Genomic DNA, 25,712 nt, shown 5'->3' with positions numbered 1-25,712 from the left:
ATGGCAGCAGGTTATTTGGGAAATCACAGAATCATGGAATTCTCACTCGTGCTAAACAAAGTTGCTAGTGACCCTGGAAGGAGCCCGGGGGTGCAATGGCTAAAGGACTGGGTTACTAACAGACTGCTTAGTGGGTCAAGCTTCCCAGCTGCTCCACGGGAAGAAAAGATGAAGTCGTTGGTTTCCATAAAGATGACTTAGAAACCCTGTGATGACCTATGGCCATTCTACTGTGGCCTACAGGATCACTCTGAGTCAGAATTGATTCCAGGCAGCAGCTTTGGGTTCTTTTTCAAGAGGTCTCTAGGTGGTCCTCAGCAGATCATCTAAAGGTTGCCTGTTCAAACCCACCTTCAAAGAACATCCTGTTGGTCTGCTTCCATGGAGATTACAACAAAGAAAATCCTCTGCAACACATGGAGTCCTTAGGAATCTGAATCAATCCATTAGCACTGATTTGGGGGGTTTTTTTGTTTGGGTTTGGTTTTGCTTATTGTGTTAAAAGACAAAGCAGTTGAGCCTAGCTGATTTTTCTCAGAACCGCTGAAATGATAAGTGAAGCCAGCCCCGTGCGACAGGACTGTGGGACCTGCCGCATTCTCCCCGGGCAGGCTGAGAGAAGAGTAGTTTCAGTGCACAAAGGTCACTGAACATCCCTCTCTGCTTAATTTCCTGAAGAGGTTGGGACTTAAAGGGGAATTATCTTCTCTTGACCCTTCAGCACTTCACTCCCTGCAGGTGATGAAGTGCATTTGTAACAACAACAAAGTAAACAGCCTGCTTTTCCTCCAGTCTTTGCCATATTGCTTTTCCTTTGCTTGGGAATGTGAGTGGTATCTGAATAAACCCAATAGCGTGCTCTGCTGATAGGGATGCTGGTTAATCAGCGTCTGAAGAAACCAAACATCAATTTATTTAAGTGCCTCTTGGAAATCTATGAGTGGTTGACATCCACTCATTTCTGAACATAGTAAATTCACTCTCCATTTGTTTTTAGGAATGGAGTCCAAAAGTACCTGACTAGACTCTGATAATCATAGATCTTAACTCAGGGTCACATTACTCTCAGAAAAACCAAGCCGCTTTATCCATAGAACAGACATCTAGTTCTTCCCTAAGACTTCTTTGTTTAGATTGTTGAAACTTCTTACAATTTTTTCTTAAATATTCCTGTTCTCCATATTACTCTTCACCTCATATATCTCAGGGAAAGAAAGTGGTATAGGTCAACCCTAGAAATTTACTATGTGCAGGGGACAGAGCTTATTCTGTTGTCTCGGTTAGCTAGTATCGCTTTAACATGAGTGGGTGATTTGAAGAAGCAAAACAAAACTATTTTCTCAAAGTTTGGGATCTAAAAATCCAAACCAAGGTCTCAGGTCCATCCTTGTTGGTAGCCCAGGGCCTGTTTTTTCTGCATATCATCTGGCTTCCCAACATCCCGCCTTCTGTGTAATTTAGAGATGATCAGATTTAGGACACCCCCTCTCCCCCAGGACTCTGATTTCATTAACAGAACAAAGAAACCCCACAGGACTAGGGCTAGGAGCCCAGCGCATGGTTTGGAGGGAGCAGTGCAATCCAGTGCATGTTACTTTCCCCTCCTAAAATTTTTGTTGGAATTTTAATGTCTGAGTGCATAATTTACCGTTTAATTTTAATATTAAAACATGCATATTGCCGCTGAAACATTAGTATCTGTGATGCAATGTTTCTCCCAATAGTTTTTCCATAAGTCATATTTTGTTACAATTTAAATTACATATTATTTATTTGCTGCACAACATTCTAAGTAGTCAAAACACACCCATTGTGTAGGAGTGAAAACTGAGGTTAAAGTTCCTTGATTTAACCTGGTCAGTTCTCAGAGCCCCACGACTCTCTGTTCTTCCGTTGTGACTCTTTTTCTAAAACTAGGGAAAGAATGATGAGCATTAATAGAATTATTTGAGATACCATGAAGAAAAACTAGCCCGATTCTTTCACTGGTAACCATTGGCTCATTTCCAGGAACCCTAATTTACAGAATTATTTTTAGGAATGAACAGGGAATCAAATTAAATAATTTTAATATTAAGTTGGAAGGTAAAACCTTGAACTAAATTCGCAAACTAAATGCACAAAAATTCAGAACCACAAAAGACAGTGGATGAAAAATTGTGCTCGCATACTTAGAAATAAGACAAAGCCCAGCTGTATGTTCTTAAATTCTGTGTCATAAATCAAGCAAAAATATGTTCTGAACTGTTTAATTCTGTGCTTTGAAACCAAGTATAGACTGTAAAGCACCCCCACTAGACAGTGATAGTTTCTTTCAGGAGCCAAAGTAACTGATTCCGCGTAGGTGTGTGCATGTTTAAGCACGTGAACTGTGTTATTTGATAGAGTTCAATCTATAGGTCTGCCCTGAACAGATAATGGTTTTGGTTTTGGAGGGAGTCAGATTGCTGTGCCATGGTTTTCTTAATCTGAAACTCTGCCTACTACAGAATTCAGCCTTGGGTCTGTGGGCCTCCTTCTTTGACTCCAGACCCATTTATAGGATGGGGAGTATTTTAGCAACTGTAAAGGTTTTATGGGAGAAAGACTGGGCTCTCTTCTCCAGTAAGCAGTCACAGTCTTGGAAACTCATGGGGGTGGGCGGTGGGAGGCGGCAGTTCTATCCTATCCCCAAAGTTTGCTATGAGTCAGCCTCCATGCCAGTGAATTTGGTTTTTTGGTTTTTGGAAAGTTCTTAGGGAAAACCTGTTTATATCAAAGGCATGAATATAGTTCTCTGGGTCTTGTTCAACTTGCTCAGTTTGAAGCGGTGACGACTATATGACTCCAGCTGATATGAAAAAAGTAGGGGGATAAAGAAGTTATCATGTCCTAATTAAAGGTGTCTAGTTTCTATAAAAGTATGTACTTAGATATTATAATGTTCAGCACAAATCTTCAAGCACTCAGTTGGAATTTACCAAGAGAATGAGAGAATACATTTTATTCAACAAGTTGGCTTTGTCCAACCTCTCTGATCCACTAGAATGCCACAGGTTGCCAGGGGAACAGGGTCCCTGTTTTCAACCTGTACTTTTCACTTCTTTGACCTTCAAAACAGGAAAACAGCTTTTGTTTGAACTTACAGAAGTATTTGGTAGCTCTCTATCATTTAAAATGTAGTGATCAGTCTCCATCTTCCGAGCATTTGAAATACTATATAGATATGTACACATGCAGGCTCAAACTGTAACAGAATTTAAGGACATAGGCTGCACTTTGTCTTATTTCTAAATATGCCAGCATAATTTTTAATCCACTCTGTTTTGTGATGTTCATGAGATGCTTTTATACACAACCTGACAACAGGCCCTACGAAACCCTTCTATCATCCCAATGAGATGACGATCATACTCTGCACTTTTGGGGGGAAACATTAAGAAAATGGCAAACTCTTCACTTGAGGATATGTGAATCAAACCTTTATTTGAGTACTATAGTAGAGATTAGATCTATCCTAATTAGCAGTAACAGTAATAAAATCTCTGTTTCCATGTTCACTGGTGTGTATGAACAATGGTAAAATAAGTAGATAGTATTTATTGAGTGTCTGCCATTCACTTTTATTATCTTGTGTCTCATTTAATTCTCCTAAGTGCTTTAAGGTAAATGCTATTACTTTCCATTTTTTTCACAAAACAAGAGAACAGACTTTTTCTTAAAGAAATTGAGTAACTGCAAAAGGCTGCACAGTAAGTTGCAAAACTGAAAAGATTTATTATGTTGCATACTTTGAAAGTATGATTTCTTAGCCTGCTTATCTCCATTATTTTATCCCTACTGTTGAACACTTGTTTTACTTATTACAAATAGTGTGGTGTTAAATAAAATATGCTAGATCACATCCATTTGATGTAAAATTTAGGGATTATGCTGTATAATCCACTGGATTTTTTTAAGGAATGAAACTATGAGCCTGGACATATTAGCCTACTACATTTAATACTGATGGATATTAAATGGATACGCAAGAGAAACTCAGTGCACTGAATGTTCAGCTCTCCTTTCAGTTATTTTATTGCTCTTGAAAAGAAAGATCTCTGAATAGAAAACATTCAAAATATGAAAATCCTGGAGATGATCAAGGAATTGTTCATCATCCGTTCAGTGCTGAGAGGGGATAAGAAGGAACTAAACATACACGGTGCTGTGCCTGTTGGTCAAAATAGCAATAAAAAAGGTGTGGATGATTAGCCATTGGGCAACTAATGCCATTTTTACAGGTTGGATTTTGTCTATAGATTTACTTAAAAACATCGAAGCCTGAAAATATTTTCACCTATGATAACAACAACAAAAACATCAATCAGTTGCAACTCATGGCAACCCTATATAAATCTTAATGGGAGCAGAACTCCTCTTCACTGCCATTGAGTTGATTTTAACTCATGGCATTCTTATAGGCCAGAGTAGTATATATATATATATATATATTAAATTATTTTATTGGGGGCTCGTACAATTCTTATCACAATCCATACATCCATCCATTGTGCCAAGCACATATGTACATTTGCTGCCATCATGATTCTCAAAACATGTGCCTTCTACGGAGCAGAAATCCTCATTTTCTCTCATGGAATGACTGGTGGGTTCAAACAATTGACCTTGTGGTTAACTGCTCACAATGTAACACACTGTGCCACCAGTGCTCCTGATGAGAACAGACAGCCTCAACTTTCTCCCAAGAAGAGACTGATGGGTTTGAACACCGACCTTGTTCTTCCCACACTTACCCAGCAGTGCCAAGAGGACTCCGTTTCCTTACATAGAAGGAGTCTAAAATGTGTCTCTTAAGAATCCTCAGCTGGCAGTTTTTATAGTTTTATTAGTATCGATGGGATAAAATTGCAATAGTTTGGTAAGTTCAAGAGCCTAAGCATGTATTTGAAATTTTCTCTTGTTTAAGAACGTATATGCACCTGATTTCATAGACCTTTTGCTTAAGAGGATCAGTTGATCATTTTCAAGGACTGCATTTCCATAAAGTAGCTTTGCTACTTATACATTGTTTTTTTCACTTTGTGGAAATGCTCAATTTATAGGCAAACATTCATAAGTATGCCTGTTTTGTAAAGCCAAGTAGTTCAATCTAATGTGTGTGCCTCTTTGTTTTTGCTGAGACTAAGCTCAGTACAGTTCAGAATGATGATGTTCTTTCTAAAAGAGAAAATATGATACTTCAGCACTTAATGACACAGGATTTCTTTTCCTTTTGAAAATTGTATAATTTTGCTGTTCTTTTTATTTCTCTATATTCCTATGGCATCGTTTGATTTTTTCCTATAAGTAGGGAAAAATAGATCTTCAGGTTGGGAATGATCTATTAGTTGACTTGAGACATTATAGATGGTTTCTTTTTCTGGAAGAGGGCTTACACTTATTTGGAGGACCTTAATGTAAAAGACAAGAAAAGAAGCAGTAAGTGAAATTAATATTTTTTTCTTTCAAGTAATAGTGTAGTAGAATGATTAAAGTTGGTCTGATAAAAAAGAACACAGAGTATACCAATTTTAATTAATTATAAAGTGATAAAGGTTTATGGAGAAAATGGAAAATATTTAAAATATATGATCATTAATTTTCCATAATTCAATAATTGATTATAAATCACTTTATGTGTTGAATTACCTTCCTAGCCTTCTATAATATCAATGTTCATTACTTTATAACACAATACATGTTAATTATAATAATTACAAATATGTAAAAGGTTAGATGTAAAAATTGCCCCAAATCCCACCATCCAGAGGCAATAGTGGCTCACAATATCCTTACAGTTCTATGAGGGAACTATAAAAAAAGCTCATGGAAGAATTTCATTATATTTTCATTCCATTTTTCCAAGACCTTTTTGAAACACTTTGGTATTATAGTTTCAGCATACATGTGATTATGGTGTAGTTCCACTTTAAAAATTAAGTTCCTGTATTAACCACTATGACTGTAGACCACTTTACAAAGCTGCATATTACCTATGGAGACTTAGTCATCGCAAGGAGATCATAACTGACTTCCTTTGGCTACACAGTAGAGAAGGAGACTGCGGTTCCACTCCGACAGAAGGGCAATGGCTGTAAGGCAGGGATCAGACCTGCCTCCACCCTCCATCCTTCCTGTGTGCTATTCTGAGACCAACCATTCAGTCCATTCGTCTTCTCTGCTGGGTTCAATATTCTGCTGCAACGACTGCACAAACAGTCCTGTGAACTACGGGGCTTTTTAGGGAAGGTAACAGGTTACAAGTCAGGATCAGAAAACATGTAGAAAGCCATCTTTGGTCCAGAGCAGAGGCCCTTCGCAGCCAGAAGCTTGGTCCTCTCTGGGCCTCAACGCCTCAGCCACAGAGGCCCTTGACCTCTGACTTGTTCCTTGGGCTCTCTCTCGCAACCTCAAGGTCTCTGGTCTCAGTGCTGCAGCTCCTCTGCTCTAATGATTCTGGTCTCTGCAGGGCATGGCCTCTGCTCCCTCGACCCCTTCAAGCTGAGCACTGGAAAGAATATGCCCTGCTTGTGGCTCTTCTTCCTTCGTGGTCCCAGGAATCCTCTCTCCCTGCTTCCGAGATGACACTCTTCCACGCAAGGGAATGGGAACAATGGCCAATCTTGAGTTAGAGACAGAGCCCGCTGCAGCTTATTTGTGTGGGCCTCCACAACTATTCAGTGGGCGTTATGGACCAACCTAGGAGTCCGCATCAACTCAATGGCAATGAGTTTGCTTTTGGGTTTACAGCCAAATGGATAGAAGAGCCATACTCTCACACCACCACAGAGACAAGTTACTTACACTAGGACTCAATGGATTCACGCTGTTTTATTCCTGTGAGCAATAGAATTATGTATATTGATGATTACTTCCTCTGGACCCACTCTCAGAAATAGAATCCCTTTGCTGCAGTGGGTTATGGCTCTTTTAAGGCTCTTGCATATAACCAAAATGTTGACTGAATGGTGATACCCATTTAAGAGAACTCTGTGTTACAGACTCATGCTGTCTTTCAGTATTCTGCTTGTGGTGTTGTTCATGAATAGCCTTCCATTAAAGGACATTAAGACTGTCTCTACTGTTAGATTATTTTGTCTATCCTTCTGCATTCAATACAAAATAGCGACCGAGGAGAATACATGTATATTTCACAAAGTACAGATAAGTGGGACCATGCATGTAAAAAATACTAATAAAGGAAGCACAATACTTAGTGCTGAGAATGAATTTGTAAGGTGCATTTTTATTTAAAAAACAGAATAGTACAAAATGACAGGTTAGAGTGGACGTTGTAAGATAGTTATGTAAAAAGGGTGTTGGACTCTTGTCATAAAAAGCATCAAAGTTGTTAGCATTTTTCAATGGAAAACATCAAAGGATTAAGTGAGCAGTACCACTTAGATTGCTCTCATATTTGACAATTAAAATATTATTGATAGATGTCTCACAGCATCAAATTATTTTATTCTGCTGTGTACACTAAAGTCTTTTTAGTAACTTTCCCCTTCTTAGTTTCCCCCTCAGTGTGAGTTTCAAAGACATCTTCTTTGTGCTCCTTCATATTAAATGGAATAGAAATCATCATTTCTGCATAGGAGATTAGATTTAACTATTTTGAAACAAAGTAAATACTTCAAAATCAAAGGTTTGAAAAAAATAATGAGTGTGAATCTATATCAAGCTTCAAAGGAAAAATAATCTAAATAAAATTAGAATTGACTGACTGCAGGGTGGAGTATGTCTTACACAGCCTTTCAGTCAGCCGCACTGCATCTTAATTAGTGAGCTAGGTATAATTAGGGAACAACGAGGAGTTAATTCCTAACTTGTCTAGTGTGGATTGAGACTGCCAAGATGCTGACTGGGAAACACCAGTGCTGTTCGCTTCCTGTCGAACAGCACACCTTAGTTTTACCTTGAGAAGAGGATGCTATTTCTCTTTGAACAGAATTATAAAAATTTTTCCCTGAGGTTTTTGTGATGATTTATGGAATGCTATAAATAATGCCTCATATCAAAATCCAATAGAAAACAAATTTTGTAGGCATGATGAAAAGAAATGAAAACTAGCAAAGTGTAGTCATCTTTAGTGAATATTTGGATCTATTGTATTTTGAGGAATTTTTTTTCTTAGAGTTACAGTCTGATATTGGTTATTAGCAGAGTGTTGAACCATTGTTTCACCAAGCCCTCTTATTAATACATTAAAATCATTCAATATAATTTTTAAAGAACTGGAATATATTATTTTAGCTCCTTTCATTTTATCGCTGGCAATAATATTGCCAAGGTGTTAAATTAGAGGTAAGAGATTTTTTAAAGCTATCATATAATGGTGCATTACTGGCAATTCTTAGCTTAATCACGTTTATTGTACACCTGAGTTTGCATAATTGGAAACTGAACATTTCTCATAGCTTGAGAGCTGTGGTTGCTTCTGTATAAAATCCAGCTGGAAACATCTTACTGGTGTATTTTATTCTTTTATAAGCAACCACCAAATGGCTACTTTATGATCACTCAAAAAAATTCTTTTTGGTGAAACATAAAGGGATTGATCATTTGGACGATTAAGTTTTATATATATATGTATGTGTGTGTTTATAGATATATATATATATATTAAAACAAGATATCTGAAAAGCACTTATTGAGAATGCACTTTGCATAATTTATATCACAGTTAGATATAGTCTTGCTCTAACAATACTTTCATTATTGATTAGAACAAAGTCTCCTGACTCTTTTTCCTTATGCGTTTTTGCCCAATATGTCCTGCCATGGGAAAGAAAGAAACCAGCCTCGCAAGGTCTTGCAAATGAAATTTCAAAATTAAAGTTTGCATAGCCCCCCAGAGCTCCACTGTCACTCCCAGCAGAGAGATTCTCCAGCCCGGGAAGCCGACATGTCCCTGTTCTCTTTCCGTCACCAGATGCCCTCAGTGTTTGCGCCTCCCCCCACCCCACCCCCCGCCACACACACACTCTTTTGATTACAACACAATTCTATTTGGTCAATTAAGCCTAAAGATTTCTTAATGATCCTTAATGATTTCCCAACTCTGAAAACTTGAATTTATGCTCCCACTAACCGAACACTCTGCTAGTTTGTTCCACAATTAAAGCATGCTTAAGTATCTACCTGATTTAGTGAACCTTTTGATCTTTCCCGAAATTATACTCCTGGTTTCTAGCAGATGTGACAAATTGTCCCTTACTTAGGCATTGATTTATGTGTTCAGTCACCCAAAATCGTCCATGGATTCCAAGCACCAGGGATTCAGTAATGAAGGAGCAAGGTCTCCACAGATGTTCCCATTCTTCCTCGCACCACTCTGCGGAAATCTCACTCTCGAAGCTCTTCTTCTTAAAGAACTTAAAGAAAACAATTGGTGCCAACTTGATTCTGCCATAGGGGAGCCCCCTAGATTTCGGAGTAGACTGTGCTCCAGAGTCTTCAACGGTTAGCTTTGTTGGAAAGAGATGCCCAGGTCTGTTTTCCTGGGCACACCTGGGCAGACTCTAACTTTCCGTTGAACGGTCAGTAGCCAAGCACACTAGTGTTTACACCACCCGGGGACCCCGAGATACATTTAGCTTGAGACAAATGCCCTTTTATGCTTACAAATGAGCAAGTCCACAATCTCAAACTCTTTACCTTCTAAGAGGCTCCAATCCATAGAAGAAACTGACTATCAGCAACACACACTCCTGCAAAGAGAATAGCTATAAGTATAACAACAATTAAATAATTTCATGTACTAGAGTTTATCAAACTACAGAGTCTGGGTTATCTTAGGAAAGAGTTCATTATTACTGATTTAACTCACATTTGTATTTAAGTCAATAGCCTAATTCCAGTTGCTATGTAACAAAGCTACAGAACAACCTGTAAGCATTTGTTAAAAACAGCAGCAACAACAAAACAACAAACCATTGTGGTGTTTTAAATACTTTTTGGAGAATGGTGGTTATTTACACTGTCCTGCCACTCTACAAGATAATGTGATAAACCTCACAGTGTCTAAGTAATTGAAATGTACTGTGATTTTGCTACCTCAGGCTAAACTGGATTTCTATGCTCTAAAGGGCTTCTTGAGTGCAAAGTGCAAGTACTCTCCTTTTAAAGTGTCGTATTTGCACTTGTAGATTGTTTTAGTACATTCCAATTTGGTGGGGAGTATTGACATAGATTTCAAGGATGGGGGAGACTTCCTGCTTTTTACCGTGTAACTAGATTCGGATAACTCTTGAGGGCCTTCAGCACACTGTGGACTGTCTTGCAGAGACTGAGCTGAGTCTCAGGGAGGACCCCAATGAGCCCCTTTGTGCCTGTGAGTCAACGGGCACTTCTGAAAACTTGGTGTCAGAAGGATCACGGAGGGGTGGTTTCCTTGTTTCTGAAAGATGCAAACAATATTGGTTCCTCCATTGTTGAAGTTTCACTGAAATCCTCAACGAAGATGATGGTACCACTTGATAACAATGCCAGGAAGTGTAACAGATACTACCGCAGTATTCTTTCATTGTCTGCTCACGAATTCCATTATCATTTATGTTGTGTATTTAACAAAGTAGTGCTCCTCCACAAGCTTTGATGTAGACAGAAAGTACACTTTCGGGTTAACAGCATGATTTGCTTCTTAATCACCAGCCACCCAAATGAAACCACGGCTATGACTGCCAGTGAAGTGAATTCCCATGACTGAGTGTATAGTAAGCCCAGTGGGGACAGAAAACACACTGAGCTTCAGAAGTGATGCATCAGATGTGACAGAGTTACTTTAATGAGACTCATCCATTATAACTGTTTCTCAACCAGGGACAAACATTTTAACCTTCCTTTGGGATGGACCCAAGCCCTGGCCATTCATTGCATTCTACCATGTGCAGTGACAATTGTGGGAAATGAACAAGGAAGTAGAACCTTTCCTGTAATAATACAGAATGATTAAGAGGACATAAAAAATCAATTGACTAATCAATAGTGTGTAACTGCTCCCATGCTAATCAGCCATTAAGTTGTTTAAACTAAATACTTCCAGTTTCCTCAATTATCGAACTGATTTACAGAACACGGTCAAGAGTATCAGAGTGCAGCTGTGCTAGATTCCAGATCATTGGATAGTGAGGAAAAACAGAATCCGTTTTCAGATGATTTTTTTTTTTGTAACTAGATTCGGATAACTCCTGTAGGGAGCTATAATGGGTGATGCCCTTTTATTTCCAGTCATTGGTGGACACATGCGCTCTGTCTCAATGCTAACCTGCATTCTAGCTTGAGAATATGGGTGGGGGCTTATTTGAAATCTGGAGCAAAGTTGATCAAAATAATGAAAGTAACAAGCCTGTCAGGCATGGGCAGGCCTTCCAAAGGGGCTTTTGAACTTCATCCATGGGGAGCAGCAGCCAGTTCGTCAGCATTCAAAGCGGCCAAAAGCATTCTGACAACACGTTCTGAGTCGATTACTACCGTCTACATGTCTGCTGCCAGCAGTCCTAGTCTCATTCTAGTGTCAAAACTATTTGTTAACTTACCTTTGAAAAAGTGGAATGCCGTTGTGGGGATTAAAAAAAAACAACACTAAGAAATAACTTTAAGCAGGAGGAAAAAGCTTTTTGATTGATATGTTTTCCTTTGCTGGCAGACCAGAGCAAAGGTTTTGTGAACATTTAAAAGATGACAAAGGTGAAGAACCCCGGAAGCGGTTTATCTTGAAGCGCGATAGCTCTAGTATTGATAAAGAAGACAATCAGGTTGGTTCTCAAGTTGGAGAGTGGCTGACGTTGTTGCTTTGGAAGGTGGGCTGACTGATGTTCTTGTTCTTCTGTTGCCCCCTCTCCCCTCTTCCTACCTTCCCCTTGCCTCTGACACTCCTGCCTCTCTCCAACCTCCTTGACCCCTGGCCTCCCCTGTTGGCATTCAGTGGGTGGCAAAAACGAATTGTTTTTTCATGTCCTGGTGGCTTCGCAGTGGCTCTGTGTTGGGCTGCATGGGTGGTGCTTGGCGCAGTTCCTGCCGCATGTCTTGGGTGGCGGTTGGGATGCTTCAGGCACTAAGCTGTTGGGAAAAGCTTTGTCAGTCGCATTTCCAGATGTCTGTGTAACTATGGCAGTCGTTCCACTCCCTACAGCTTTGTCCTTCAGTTGTGCACAAATTGAGCTGGATTATCAATACGGACCGATGACCAACTGGTGTAGCTGTAAAGAACAAACCTTGTTATGGTGAGGACAGGTGGATTTTGCAACTCTCCTAAAATAAGTCTTCACGGAAGAGAATTGAGTTCATGTTTTAGTCTCCCGCCCCGTCTTCCTCCTATGTTATCTTGTTCATGTAAACTGTCTGCTTGTTTCGCATGAACTGTAGCGGAACTTTCTCCTTCTTTGTATTTTGCGTGTGACAAAACATGATGTTGTTCTAGAGTAGCCACATTCACGGTCCCCGGGCAAGGACCGAGAGTTCACAACGCCTCTCCTCTAGGTCGGTGAGGGGAGTCTCATGGGTGGAGGGTGATGAAGAATGATTCTAAATAAATGGCAGAAGAAAAGGAAACATTTAAACCATAAAAGGAATAGTAGAAAGCCATATAAATGTCAGTACAATTTCTAAATGCCATGACGCCCTGTGCCTTCAAACAATCAAAATAGCTCCTTTGAAAATAACTTGGTTTTAGAATCCTTCAAGGTAAGACAATAGGCATCTCACTCAAGTTATTATTTTAATTATTTCCAGTGAGTCACGGAAAGTCAGTATGTGCATCTCTGATGCACTTAAAAAAAAAAAGTTCATCATTTGTATCTCATTTCCACCCACCAGCACACCATCACTAAGATAAATTGTGGCTCTGCTGCCTATGAGACATGGACCTGTGTCGTGTGCATAGTGGGTGTTTGTCGAGCGGATGGCTGAATGTGGTTAGCGCAGGGCGTTTGGTGAGGAATGGCTCCATCCACCAGGAGGGGACTTGAGGTGCAGGCAGGGGTTCAGAGGAGAGGATGAGAAGGAGGAATCCTCATGCTGGGTTCTTTGAATTGTTGCTTTTGTTCTCTTGATCCTGGCCCCCAATCTCTACCATTTTCAATTTAGAGTCTTGGGTCTTCCTTCTTATGACAGACACAAGCCATAGGGGCAGTGGATGAGTCAATGAAAGTCACAAATTAAGATGTAGAGAAAGAGAGCCTACCAATTCCCTTTGGCCCCCAAATCTATTTACTCACGTGGTTTGTTTCTCCAGTCCCCAAAGTTTCAAAGCCATGTCTTCCCTGAGCCACTTTGATCCAGTCTGCTTCCTTAAGAGGACACAGATTCACAGAGTTTAGCCAAGGAGACAGAATTCCTCATCCAAATTGGCTAAACGCCTGAGGCGCTTGCAGGTGCTTTTGTTCCTAAAATGTCTTTGCTGTTTCCAGCCAACTCCACGCACACACATGCACACAGAAAGACACACACACACACACACACACACACACACACACACACACACACACACACACACACACACACATTATGTGTACCCCTCTATGGCCTCCTTATGGACCAGAGGGCTGGAGACTTCTCGTGCTCCCTTTGTTTAAGTCATTTCATAGTCTCAGCAGACAGGTACTTAACTGTAGATTTCTAACAGCTCGACTTGGATAACCCTCCCGATTTCTTTTTTCTGTTCAGCAAAACAGAATGCATCCCTTTAGAGATGACAGACGAAGTAAATCAATTGAAGAGAGAGAAGAGGAGTATCAGAGAGTGAGGGAGAGAATATTTGCACACGATGTGAGTAGTTGTTTTAATTGCCTCTTTAGTGCGGTCCTTCCATCAGCAGTAGGGCACCCTCACTCCCCAGACAGTGAGCTGGCAGCAACTGAGGAGGCTGGAGCCAGAGAACAAATCACATGGCCACAAACTAGAGGTGTTCGTTTCTGGAAGAGCCCCGGTGCAGGGAAGTGATGGAAACCTAGCCAAAGGTTCGGGGTGTGTTTCAAGGTTCTGATCAGTGTGGGTACATCGGTATCCTTTTGATCAACAAAATAAAACATAACCTCAGGGAGACTTACAGCGAAACGTTCACCTCCATATTCTGTAGCAAATGGGCTCCCTGCTGTGGCCTTTGTAATGTCAACACGTGCAAAGAACAACTTGCTGAAGAGGAAGAGAGCCGTTTGCCAAGAAAAGAATCATGGCACAATGTGCTGTGTTAACATCCCAACCAAGACAATCTATTTTGTTTTCTTTTTTGCTGTTGTTGTTCACTGTGACCAAAAGAAAACATTATTGAAATCAATAAACACTGAAAGATGAGCAACAACAACAAAAAACCCTAAATGCAGGAATTCAGTGCACGGAAGCTGACATGGTGAGCTATTGCTCAAGCATTTCCATTCTATGAGCTCATGTGGCAATTTCTAAAATGTTGTGCGTCTTTTTCTCTGCAGAAGTAGAAGTGGGCGCTTCCCTGTGTAGACTTTCTACTGGCTAACTCGTCCAGCCTTAGCTAAGTCAGTTGGGGTCCCTGAATTCTGTTGAGATTTGCTCCTGGAAGCTGTTTAAGTTCCCCCTGAATTCCATTAGTTAGCCTGGATCACCACTGCTGTGGCAAGTGGTTTCAGGCCCAAACTAGTTTATCTGGTCCTTCAGCCAGTTCAGAATCCTTGACCGTGAAGCCTTGAGGGGGGAGGTCAGACTCCTCCAACACTACACTTCCTCCGTGGTTTTACAGATTTGTATGATTTCTTCTTGACCATTCTTTCTCGAACATGCTAAAATACACTCCAAGAGTTGACTAGATCTGTCCCAGAGCTCTGGATTAGGAGAGGATAAAAAAGAGGAAGGAAGTAGCCATGTTTAGAGATTGTATTTTGTGCACGTGTGTGAATGACATAGATTGATATTATGATCAGAAGTATAGGTGATGGTAGAGTTTCAATTCTCTTTTCTGGATAAAAGCCTGAAACAGTCCGAGGATCTGTTCTTGATAGAGGAGGATAAAGATCTGACCTATGTAGTATAGTCTTTCTGATGGCCAACTCTTCCAGCTTTACTAGTTTTTCTGGAGTCTCCTACAGGGGCTATACCATGGCCAAGGTCTTTTACTCTGGTCCTGTGTTTCCCCCTAGAGACACAGACCATTGATGTTCCCTGTATGCGAGTTAGCTGTTCCAGCACAACAAACTATCCCAACTTTTGACAGCTTAAAACTACAAAAACATTACTTCATGGCTACCGTGGGTCAGGAATTCGGGGACAACTTAGTTGGTAGTTCTGGCTCAAGATCTTTCTTGAGGAGGCTGCCCAGATGTCATGAAAAGGCTTAATTGATAGCTTCTAAGCTCACTCACATAGCTATTGGCAGGCCTCCGTTCCTTACTGGTTATAGGCCAGAGATCACAGGCCCTCAGTGAGTGGGGCTCTCCACACAGAGTTTGTGTGTATTCATAGCACGGCAGCTGGTGATCCAAAAACTAGAGAGGGACCAAGATAGGAACTATACTCTGCTTTACAATCTAATATTGGATATGACATCACTGGCTTTTGGCTGATTTCTATTGGACCCAGAGGAGAAATCTGGTATAACATTAAAAGAACTGCACGAGGTTATGTAGAACAAGAGATGAGACTATTAGGGGTCACTCTGAATTAGCAATGTACTACTATATCTCAATTAGCACAAACATCAAAGATACAACATAGCCATATGAATGTCCTGGAATACATAAAGTGACAGATCTTCCTTAACATTTACAGAAAAATAGCACACTTTGGGGAGCATCATCTTCTAGCTTCCAGTTTCCCAAATGGCAGTGACTGCTGCCCAAATTGTTAAGCTATACCATATGATAACTGAATTATCATAAGTAAATCATGAAGCAAATACATGGAATCCAGCATAAGGAAACTGCATTACAAAAGTCTCCTTTTCTATTCCGTCTGTCCTTTAGGTTACTTTAGTTTCTTTGTAATTTAAAAATGGAGTTGATGAACCAGCTTTTTTGGGCAGTCTTTATTTTATAGTTTAGTCATTCAAACAGGTTAAAATATCAATACACTTCAGTAGAATTTCTTTGTTTGCTACTCAGGATAACAATAAACAAGGCAAAAATCTTTTCCATTGATTATTTGTAGTTTAGAAGAAGTCAGAGTTATTTTTAAATTAGGAATGTTATGAAATATTTTTGCAGGTATCTCAGTGTCTAAGGTGTCTGCTTGTGTACCCATGTGTGTGTGCACATATGTTTGTGTGGATGATGATGGATGTAGGCACAGTCAAAATATGGTATTGCTCTGGGAGTGTTCTAGAAGAAAATCATCTCAAATATACATTCAGACACACTGATTAGTTTTCATATAATAAATATATTTTAAGTAGTATTGAAACATCATATGTCTCTTATTTTCTTTGACAAAAATTCTAGTTTTGTTTTTTTTTTTTTTTTTGCAAAAAACCTTTGAAAAGGTTAGCTTAGGTCGATAAAGCAATATATTTGTTGAAACCCTGTTTTGCCCTGAGTGTGATTTCTGAAATACTTATGTATGTAGAAATAGGACTTCAGGGAGGGCCCCTGACCACAGGCTAAGACTCTTCTTCAGTAAGAACTCCTGAGAAGAGCATGGGGTGCCATAGCAGTGGGGGATGGGATGTGGGCGAGAACTGTGCAAGCCATTAGGCAAAATCATTTCCCCTTTTTAAAAACAATGAGCTCTTTCTATCTGAGAGTGCATATAAGTGACAGCTTTGAATATAGCACTTAATTGCTGTGACAATTTTATCTTTCTCTGCTATTAAAATTTTCAAGTTATTAATATTACTTTTTAAAGAAGTTGATTCTCATCTGTACCTGAATAGCAACTTCTTAGCTTCTCTGGGCAGAGGGATAATGGATTATTTGGGGGATCTTTCCCTAAAAATTAGCATCCAATACTCTTGAGCTATTTGGGGGCAAAGTATCTTTGCCTTGTCCGTGACTTACTCTGGAATTCATAAAATGTGGGCTTTCCCCTTAACTTCCTAGCAAGCACTGTTCGATGAATAAGGCTGAAGAGGTCGGAAGGGCCAGTGTGTCTCTGATGGACTTCTTCCGAGAAGGAATTGAGTCTTAGGCACTCCTATACCCAACCAGAATGTTGTAGATGCACATTGACCTCCTTACAACCTCAAGAGAAGTAGCCAAATCCTGAACTCATACGTCCATCTGCGCCAGTCTTCCTTCCTTCCACCTGCCATGACCGGCCTCAAGTTGGTAGGAAGTGAAGTCGCAGTAGGATGTTCAGGTGGCTGTAAAAAGATCTTCACAGGAATGATGTCAATGGCTTATCCTTTGTATCTAATTCCCTGTTTATGTGCAAATATCAAAATTTTTAAAGCTATTTCGGCAAAGTCTTTATCTTAATTTGTTTTGTTTCTGTGCACTCCGTCTTCATGATGTATAGCTGATGCGTGGAACTTAACAAGGACAAAGGTCTGGAGATGCGTCATGTAAAGCTCAGGACTGCATCTCTGGATTTAAGGATCAGCTAATAAAAGCTTCTTCTTATTTCTTTAGTTGTATTTCATCCTCACACAGGCTTTTTATTACTTTGACAAGCCATTGACTCATCGTTTTCCAAATACACAAAAAACAAATGTATTGATTCATACTTAGAAAGTCAATACTTTGAGATTCTTTTCCATTCTGAAACACAGTTGCTATATTGTAGGAACAGGGCAATTTTTTTTTTAACTTCTCTTCTTCTGTTTGATTCAGTTAACGTGATCAGCATTTTCCCAGTATAAAATGAGAGTGGGATTATCCCTTCCCTACACTGTGCATCATGCACAAGCCAGTAGAGAAACGAATGGTAGGGAGTGAACCAAGAAGAAAAAAACAGTTTCTATTATGACAAAAAACTGCCCTCTTTATTTAAGAGTCATGATTGGTGACATCTCTTCAACACTCAATCTATTTCTTTTGTGAGATGTAGCATTGTCAACTAATTTGTTCAAGAGTGTGGCTTTATTGCATTCCCATCTTCAGCTGAATTGCACCATGCTTGCATGCTCTGCCTTGATTTGAACCTCCGGCTTTGAGGCTCTTGTTGGCTGCACCTGGGCAGCTTGCCCCTGAGCCCGCCCACCAGAGGAAGCCAGAAGCTCAGAATCTGCCAATCCTGTTTCTCCAGCAGTTTCATTCACCACATCCCTCTCCTTCTGACCTCAGTGTTGAACAGGCGAAATCTATCTCATTCCTGGAAATGACTTGATGGAAAAACACCGTGGGCTGCATGAGAATGCTTGCTCTTCTAACTCTAACCTATTTTCTCCCCTCTTTTTAGTTCCATGGTTTCAGAAAAGAGCACATGCTTTTTGCTCTCTTAATCCCTTTCCCTTAGGAGGGGGAAAATAGATTTTAAAAATCAGGTGAGGATTTGGGATTCCTCAGCATATCCAGAACGTCTGATACAATACCTCTCTTTTATCTTTCAGTCAGTTTGCTCCCAGGAAAGCCTTTTTGTGGAAAACAGGTAAAATGACATTTCTTTTTCATGTCTTTAGCAGAACAAAGTCTGTCATGTGTGTCCTGTGCATCCATAGATATATTCGCACCATATATAAGTGTGTGCTTGAATATATGTATGAAGAAATACATATATCTATGTATATATAGCTATATATGCACACATATGTTATTTAACACATATAAAATATTATTTACTTTAGGAGGAAAGTTCTCTCATTCAAATATAAGTTTAGGCATTTTCTTCATGAGAATCTCACTATCTAGTCTTTCCAAAGTCTTACTCCAGTTCCCTTCACCGATTCAGAAGACATTTGAAGGTTGAGAGGACACAGGCACTTGTAGTCTCATTGGCTCATAGAGTCATCTGCTAAACATGCTTGCATAGTTGACCTGATTGGCCATTACTGGTATCCTTAATTAGATATAGCTGTTACACGAGCGTTTGGATAGGGTTTATATATCAGTCTTCATAAAAGGCTAAGGAGATGAGCCAGTCAGGGTGCGATATAACAACGATGAGAAACACAATTTTCCTCTAATTCCTAAATGTTTCCTTCCCGCTCCCACTACCATGACTCAAATTCGACCTTGCAAATCTGGCTAGACCAGAGGATATACACTGGTACAGATAGGAACTGAAAATACAGGGAATCCAGAGTGGATGAGCCCTACAGGACCAGCAGTGTGAGTGGCAAAACAGGGAGGGTAAAGGGAGAGTGGGTAGGAAAGAGGGAACCAATTACAAGGTACTATATGTGACCTCCTCCCTGGGGGACAGACAACCAAAAGGTGGGTGAAGGGAGACATCGGACAGGGCAAGATATGACAAAATACCAATTTATAGACTATCAAAGGCTCATGAGGGAGGGGGGAGCGCGGAGGGAGGGGAAAAATGAGGACCTGATGTTGGGGGTTTAAGTGGAGAGAGGATGTTTTGAGAATGATGTACAAATGCGCTTTACACAATTGATGTGTGTATGGATTGCGATAACAGTTGTATGAGCCCCTAATAAAATAAAATTTTAAAAAGGCTAATTTACAAACCTTATCTAAACTATTCTGGATTTATCAATGTCCTTGGATAGCAGATTAGCAAGGGAGGTGATTTTTTCCAAATGAGGATTTAAAACTTTGATAAGATCTTGGCCAAAAAAAGTCTAGGAAAAATTAATATTTAACATATCTTTTAAAATACACACTTCTAAATAAGACATAAATGTTAAAATGTCCCAAGGTTTAATTGATGATTTTTAGAAGTAATTAAGGAATTTCACATTAACTGCACTAATCACATTTAGGATCTATCAAAATGGGCAACTTAGATTAGAAATATGGTATTCCGTTAAAAAAGAAAAGTGGCTGTTAATTTTATCTCAGATGTCAGCCTAATAGGTGCTCCTATAAAGCTGATTAAAATAGAGGTTGTTTGATTAAATGTCATTACTTAGAAACAAACTGGGCAATAGAGATGATTAGTTAAAAATAAATTGCATTATTCATATCAACAGTCAAAAATCTTCATGAAACTAATCAACTAAGTAACCTCCCCCGCCCCCCATGACTCTTTTAGAAGAAGTGAAGGAATTAGAAAATTAATTCATAGGAATGAAGGATTCAAAACAACCTACAAAGGCTGCCCTGAAAATTCATTCAGATTCAGATAAATCTTTTCTATTGACAGCGATAGTAAGAATCCATGAGCATGGACATCTTGGAGATGACTCTGAAATATCACAAATGTTTTTATTTACCCAAACGATCTAGTGAGTGTTTACAAGTATCTGGTCAAATATTTCCAAATCAATTTCCTAATCTTCATTTACTTGGGTTTTACATTAAAAACAAAAGCAAACAAAAGAACTACTTAGTGTCTCTTATATCCAAATTGGATTATATTCAACAGTATACTAGTTGGTCACATTTATGTTGTATCTGTGAATATTGATGGACCCAAAGAGCAAACATTTAATTGATTGGCTCTCCTCCCTCTAGAAATCAAAGTATTTCTTGGATAACTTCCCCTGAATGCTAGTATTTCAGTTATGGCCAAGAAAAAGCGAACAGCTTTTATATAATCACCCCACCAGATCGTGACTTAAATTATATGTCTATTATATCGACTACATCAGTGTCTTTTACTCCCTTCTCCTCCTCTACACCCTGTATTTCATTCTTCTACCTCCCTGCTACAGAACCAGTGCCTTAATCATGGGGTAGAAACCTTAATCCTAGAGTAGCGAAAACTATGTAGCATTCATTTATTATGGTAAAATTTAACATCATACAAGTCAATGACATTGTATTGGTGCTGGCTTATGAGAAAGGTGTGCTGAAGTTGAATACGTACCCGTCTAAAATAGGGGCATTCGCTACCTTAGATTTTGCATCATAAAAATCATGTTTTCATTTCCAGTAGGCTCTTGGACGACAGTAACATATGCAATGAGACCTATAAGAGAAGACAGCTCTTTCGGTTGGTATGGTTTTTTTTTTTTTTTAAATGTGTTTTCAGGTTACATGACAGAGTCAATGTTAAATATAAGTATATTCGTGAAAAATATTTTTCTTCATAAAATAAAACTTGTTTGGCTTTTGTAAAGGGTGGCACATAGGTAGTGTGAGGGTCTATTGAATGGTGTGAGAGAGGGCACTGGGAATCCATGTGTTCGAGTACATTTTGTTAGCTAGGATCGCTGTTTAGCCACAAGGGCTAGCTGATTTAATATTTGCAAAATCAATGCATTGGGTGAATGACACTTAGTTAACACTCTGCTGGCAGGTTACAATTGTACGTACCAGTACAGTCCTAACTCTAGAAAATAAGTCAGGGATGCCTATTTGGATGCTTGATGTTAACGCAAACTAGTCACCATCAAATATTTCAACCAGTGTTATTGATTTGTTTTGCTTTGCTTTTTTAAAATGATGACTTGATTTTATTCCTAAAGTAGATATGTGGTTTCTCTGAATTATAATGATGTAGCTAGATTAAAGTCTGTATAGGATAAAAGAACAGGACTTTGTATATATATATATTAAGTTCTGCAGTAGGGTTTGCAATGATGGCAAATATAAACAATGTACTAGATCTCCCCTATGAGTAGCAATGACCACTGCCTTTACAGAAAAACACCCTACTAGCATTTAAAGGAAGTTTGGCTTCCTCCCACAGAGGTGTGAGGTCCACAGGTGCAGGGACAGTTGAAGCTGAGTAATTAGAACAAGGATCATCCCCATGTACATCCTCCTATAGTTGTGCTTCCCTGTATGCTGAGGGTAAAGGCACACCATCTTTTAGCTAACACTTCCCTAAAATAAATATCACAGACTTTCTCTAAATTATCACTTTCCAGGTACATTCAGAGTTGTTAAATAATAATTACATCCATTTAAAAGGGTGAGACATTATATAAAATAAATGATTCATTTATATGAGAGAAAAATAGAGTTGAACCTAGAGATTGAGTGAGTTCCACTCCCATGAGCAGATTATTCTTTCTCCAGCCAGTTTCCCATGAGCTACCTATGGCTTTCTTGAACTACAAAGAAGTTTAAGAACGAGTGAACTAGCCATTAGTGGGTATCTGGTACTTCCTATGCACAGTGTTTTTGTTTTAATGTGAACATTGTACCTAAAACCAGCCTTTGTCAAAGTGCTGAAAACAGAGGGCGTTTCTGGGAAGAAAACTTGCTTGGAGGGCAGCAGGGTACTGAATATTTTTATCCAATGTTTCCCTCAAAAGTGTTCTTTGAGTGGCAATTCCCTGCTCCACCCCCTCCTTCCACCTTCAACACTCCCCAGCACAGGTGAGATATTTCATTAGTATTGGCTTTGGGGGTTATTTATCATCTTTAGTTAACCAGAAGTGAAAGACGTTTAGTACATGAAATACAAATAAAACCTAAAGGTTTCTGGGTCCCTTGTGTCCAGTTCGTTAGTGGGCATGCTTCTAACACCTTGAAAGGCCTTTGTGGACTCGAATAGGTACTGAGCACATCTGTGAGATGCAGATGAAGACGCTGATATAGCACATAATTTACTCCTAGGAAATTAGAAGTGTTTCTATTGCCCATGGTCTGTGTCTCCTTTACATATGAAACCCCTGGTCGTGCAAATGAATTCTGCTTGATTAATAAACCTAACAGTTTGTGGTTGAAACCCTCTCAATAGCACCATGAACGAAAGGCCCAATGGTCCACTTTCATAAAGATTGTAGCCAAGAAACTCTTTGTAGCATCTATACTTTGTAACACACGGGGCCCCCATGACTATGAATTGACTCCATCGTTCCGGGGCTACTTACTTATAATCCATGAAGCACCTGTATTTCCACCTGTGCCCGGGGAGGGGGGGGGCGGACAGTGAAAGTACCAATAAGGTTACTCTTAAAGCATATTAGAAACCAATGAAAATGCAAATTACATCAATCTCCTTTATAAAATGTGTTCAATTTTGCACACTTATTAGCAAAACGCTGGAGCCTTCAAAATTCACTTATGACTTTGGACCTCTTGCAATACGCTCACTCTTTCTGGTTGAATTCTGTGTTTTTTCACCTCTGGGTGATTTTATTCCTCTTAATCCCCTTGGAAAGATGCATGTCAGTTTTGTGTTTACAGTATTGGTTTTGCTGCTATCACAAGCTTTTTCTATGTGAAAGGATAAAAGAGTCTTTCCTCTGTCCCTGAAGGTTAAATTCACTGGCAAAATTCTCACCAGAGGTTAACAGTTAGGGTTTCTGTGCTATCTACCTAAGCTTTGTTGAAGTCAGACAGGGAAATATATATTTAGACATTTCTAGTCATGTCATACACACATATGATAATAAGTAAAAAAGTATTGCTATTAAATTTCTAGTTCCTGCATCGAGGGGTTCATTGTTAAAATAAAACATATTTAAACCTGTCTCTGTAGCTGGCTGTTGACAGCTTCTCTTGGTATTTGGATTTGAGTCCCTTTAAAAAATGTACCATAAAAAAATTGGTTTTTGAACGGATCTGCTAGATCAGTTAAATTAAAGCCAGAGAAATCAGAAGCTTATGGCTTATCTTGTTAATTTTCTCCAAAGACAAGGAGATCATGGGGATGTATAATGAAGTTTTAAGAAAATTGAAACCTGCAGTGGTGAGAAAAATCTCAGGGAAAGTTGGACCAAGAATTTCTTTTTCCATCCCAATAGTGAGTCTGTACCCTCTCTGAGAATAGCCTGGGCTATCCTACAAGAATTTTGTTAGGAAACTGTACCCCATAATTGCTACTCCTGTCCCCTCAGACTCCTTTTTGCTCCCCAATCTCGAAGAACATTTCAAGGGAAGACAATGTTGAACCCCTCGACAATGCCAAAATGACAATTTGGATGTGATTGAAATAAAAGAATTCTTGGGGTAGTTGATAAAATTTATTGTGTGGAGATACACTTCAAAAGTGGGTAGGCCTAGAGGGAAAATACGTCAAGAAACAATAGATTCGCATTTTGTTATTTTTGTCTAATAAAAGTTTCTGTGATTTTGAAGCAACTTTTACAATTAGCCTTTGTACATCTTTAAGCCCTGGTGGCACTGTTTGGAAAGTGTTAGACTGTTAACCACAAGGTCAGTGGTTCAAACCCACCGGTAGAAAAGACTTTCTGCTCCCATAAAAATTGATGGCTGCTGAAGCCCCGTGTAGATTAACTGTGAGTTAGATTGACTCGGTGGCAGTGGGTTTTGTTTTGTGGTGTGTTTTTTTTTAATCCTTATATATTTATCCATGAAACCCTGGCGATGTTCTGTCTGTCGTAAGCGCTGGACAACTAATCACAGGGATCAGGTACAAACCAAACCAGCCGCTCTGCGGGGGAATATGAGGTTGTCTTCTCCTTGGGGGTTTCCAGTGCCTTGGAGACTTCATTGAGGATCATTATGGGCTGGAGCCCACGTGCTGGCAATGTGCTTATATGCTATGATGGCGCCTGTGGGTGGGGCAGCTGGTTGGATGCTGGACTTCTAACTAAAAGGTTGGGTTTTCCCACCCACGCAGAGGTACCTTAGGAGTAAGGTCTAACAGATTGCTCCTGACACTGCTAAACCCCGTAGACTTTACTTCTGCTCTGCACACCTAGGGTCACTATGGGATGGAATAGACTCCGTGACAGGTAACAATAAAGGCACGCCAGGAAGCTGGAAATTCAATTAATGGGTAACTTTTCTCTGACTGAACATATGCGTGTTATAGGGAGCTCAATTATTGAATGCTGCAGGGAAAACTAAAACTCTCCTTCCATGGGAGATGCTTTTATAAACATTCGATACCACTCTTCTTCCCTGACATTCATTCATGGTTCACTTGGCTCAGGAAGACTTACCCTTCTCTCTTTCTCTTGAGAGAAGTTCCCATTTATATGTTATAGCTTTTTCCCCCCTACTTGCTTTTCCTTCACTGGCAGAGAGACCAGCTGACCTTTCTAGGTTGGGTTTTTCTGTTTGTAACCTGGGTGTTTGTGTGGGGGATGTCCTGTCTGCACATCATTGATTTGCTTGGGGCACTGTTGGCAAAGTATAAGAGGTGTCATGGAATGAGTTGCAAGAAGGGGCCAAAATGAAGCCGGCTTGGTACCCAGACTGCTTGTGCAATGTAACACTGTCCCTGTGCGTCTTTCCGGTGGGCATGCTTCAGGGGCAACAGAGACGGCTCAGGAAGAACATCTGGGAGTCGACAGAGCAGCTCGGAGAATGAACTCAGGTGGCCAGACCACCAGAGGGCCTGGAGCAGCACCGACTCGGACAGCTCCAACCGCAATCTGAAACCAGCCATGACCAAGACAGCAAGTTTCGGTGGCATCACCGTGCTGACCAGAGGGGACAGCACATCCAGTACCAGGAGTACCGGGAAGCTGTCCAAAGCAGGTAGTTATGACTAAATGGATTTGTGTCCTGTGCTATCTTCTGGATTTTACCCAAGCCATATAGTCACTGTTCCCTGGGTCTACATGTTGACTAATGATGGTGATATTAATGACAGGGAGACCCGAGAAGTCAAAAGATGGGATTTCAATGCTATCCTTCCCTCCTCCTACTCATGTACCCGAGTTCAGCTCATGCTGTTTCCTTCATTATAAAATGTAGTTTTAGTACAATGTTATTCTAACCCACCTCTGCTTAAATTAGACATTTATGTGAACATGATTGCCCTGACATGGAATGCATGTCAAGTGCTATTTTTTT

General features: G+C 39.8%; 1 protein-coding gene across 12 annotated transcripts in view; it reads left to right on the top strand.

The window, feature by feature from the left end:
• Positions 1-25,712, top strand: part of ARPP21 (cAMP regulated phosphoprotein 21) — a 172,230-nt gene that overhangs the window by 66,516 nt on the left and 80,002 nt on the right. For 9 of the 12 annotated variants that reach the window (XM_045297645.1, XM_045297641.1, XM_004704064.3 and 6 more), the window contains exons 10-14: positions 11,672-11,780; positions 13,690-13,791; positions 18,476-18,513; positions 20,923-20,982; positions 25,165-25,394. In XM_045297645.1, the coding sequence (XP_045153580.1) occupies positions 11,672-11,780; positions 13,690-13,791; positions 18,476-18,513; positions 20,923-20,982; positions 25,165-25,394 (539 nt within the window). The remainder of the gene's footprint in view (positions 1-11,671; positions 11,781-13,689; positions 13,792-18,475; positions 18,514-20,922; positions 20,983-25,164; positions 25,395-25,712) is intronic. The other 3 variants (XM_045297648.1, XM_045297649.1, XM_004704063.2) reach the window with 3 other exon arrangements.

Source organism: Echinops telfairi, unplaced genomic scaffold (assembly GCF_000313985.2).
Source record: "Echinops telfairi isolate 266 unplaced genomic scaffold, ASM31398v2 ScPeMD7_7420;HRSCAF=8458, whole genome shotgun sequence".
NCBI lineage: Eukaryota > Metazoa > Chordata > Mammalia > Afrosoricida > Tenrecidae > Echinops > Echinops telfairi.
Note: the sequence above shows the minus strand (reverse complement) of the source record. Positions and strands in the feature narration are given on the sequence as shown.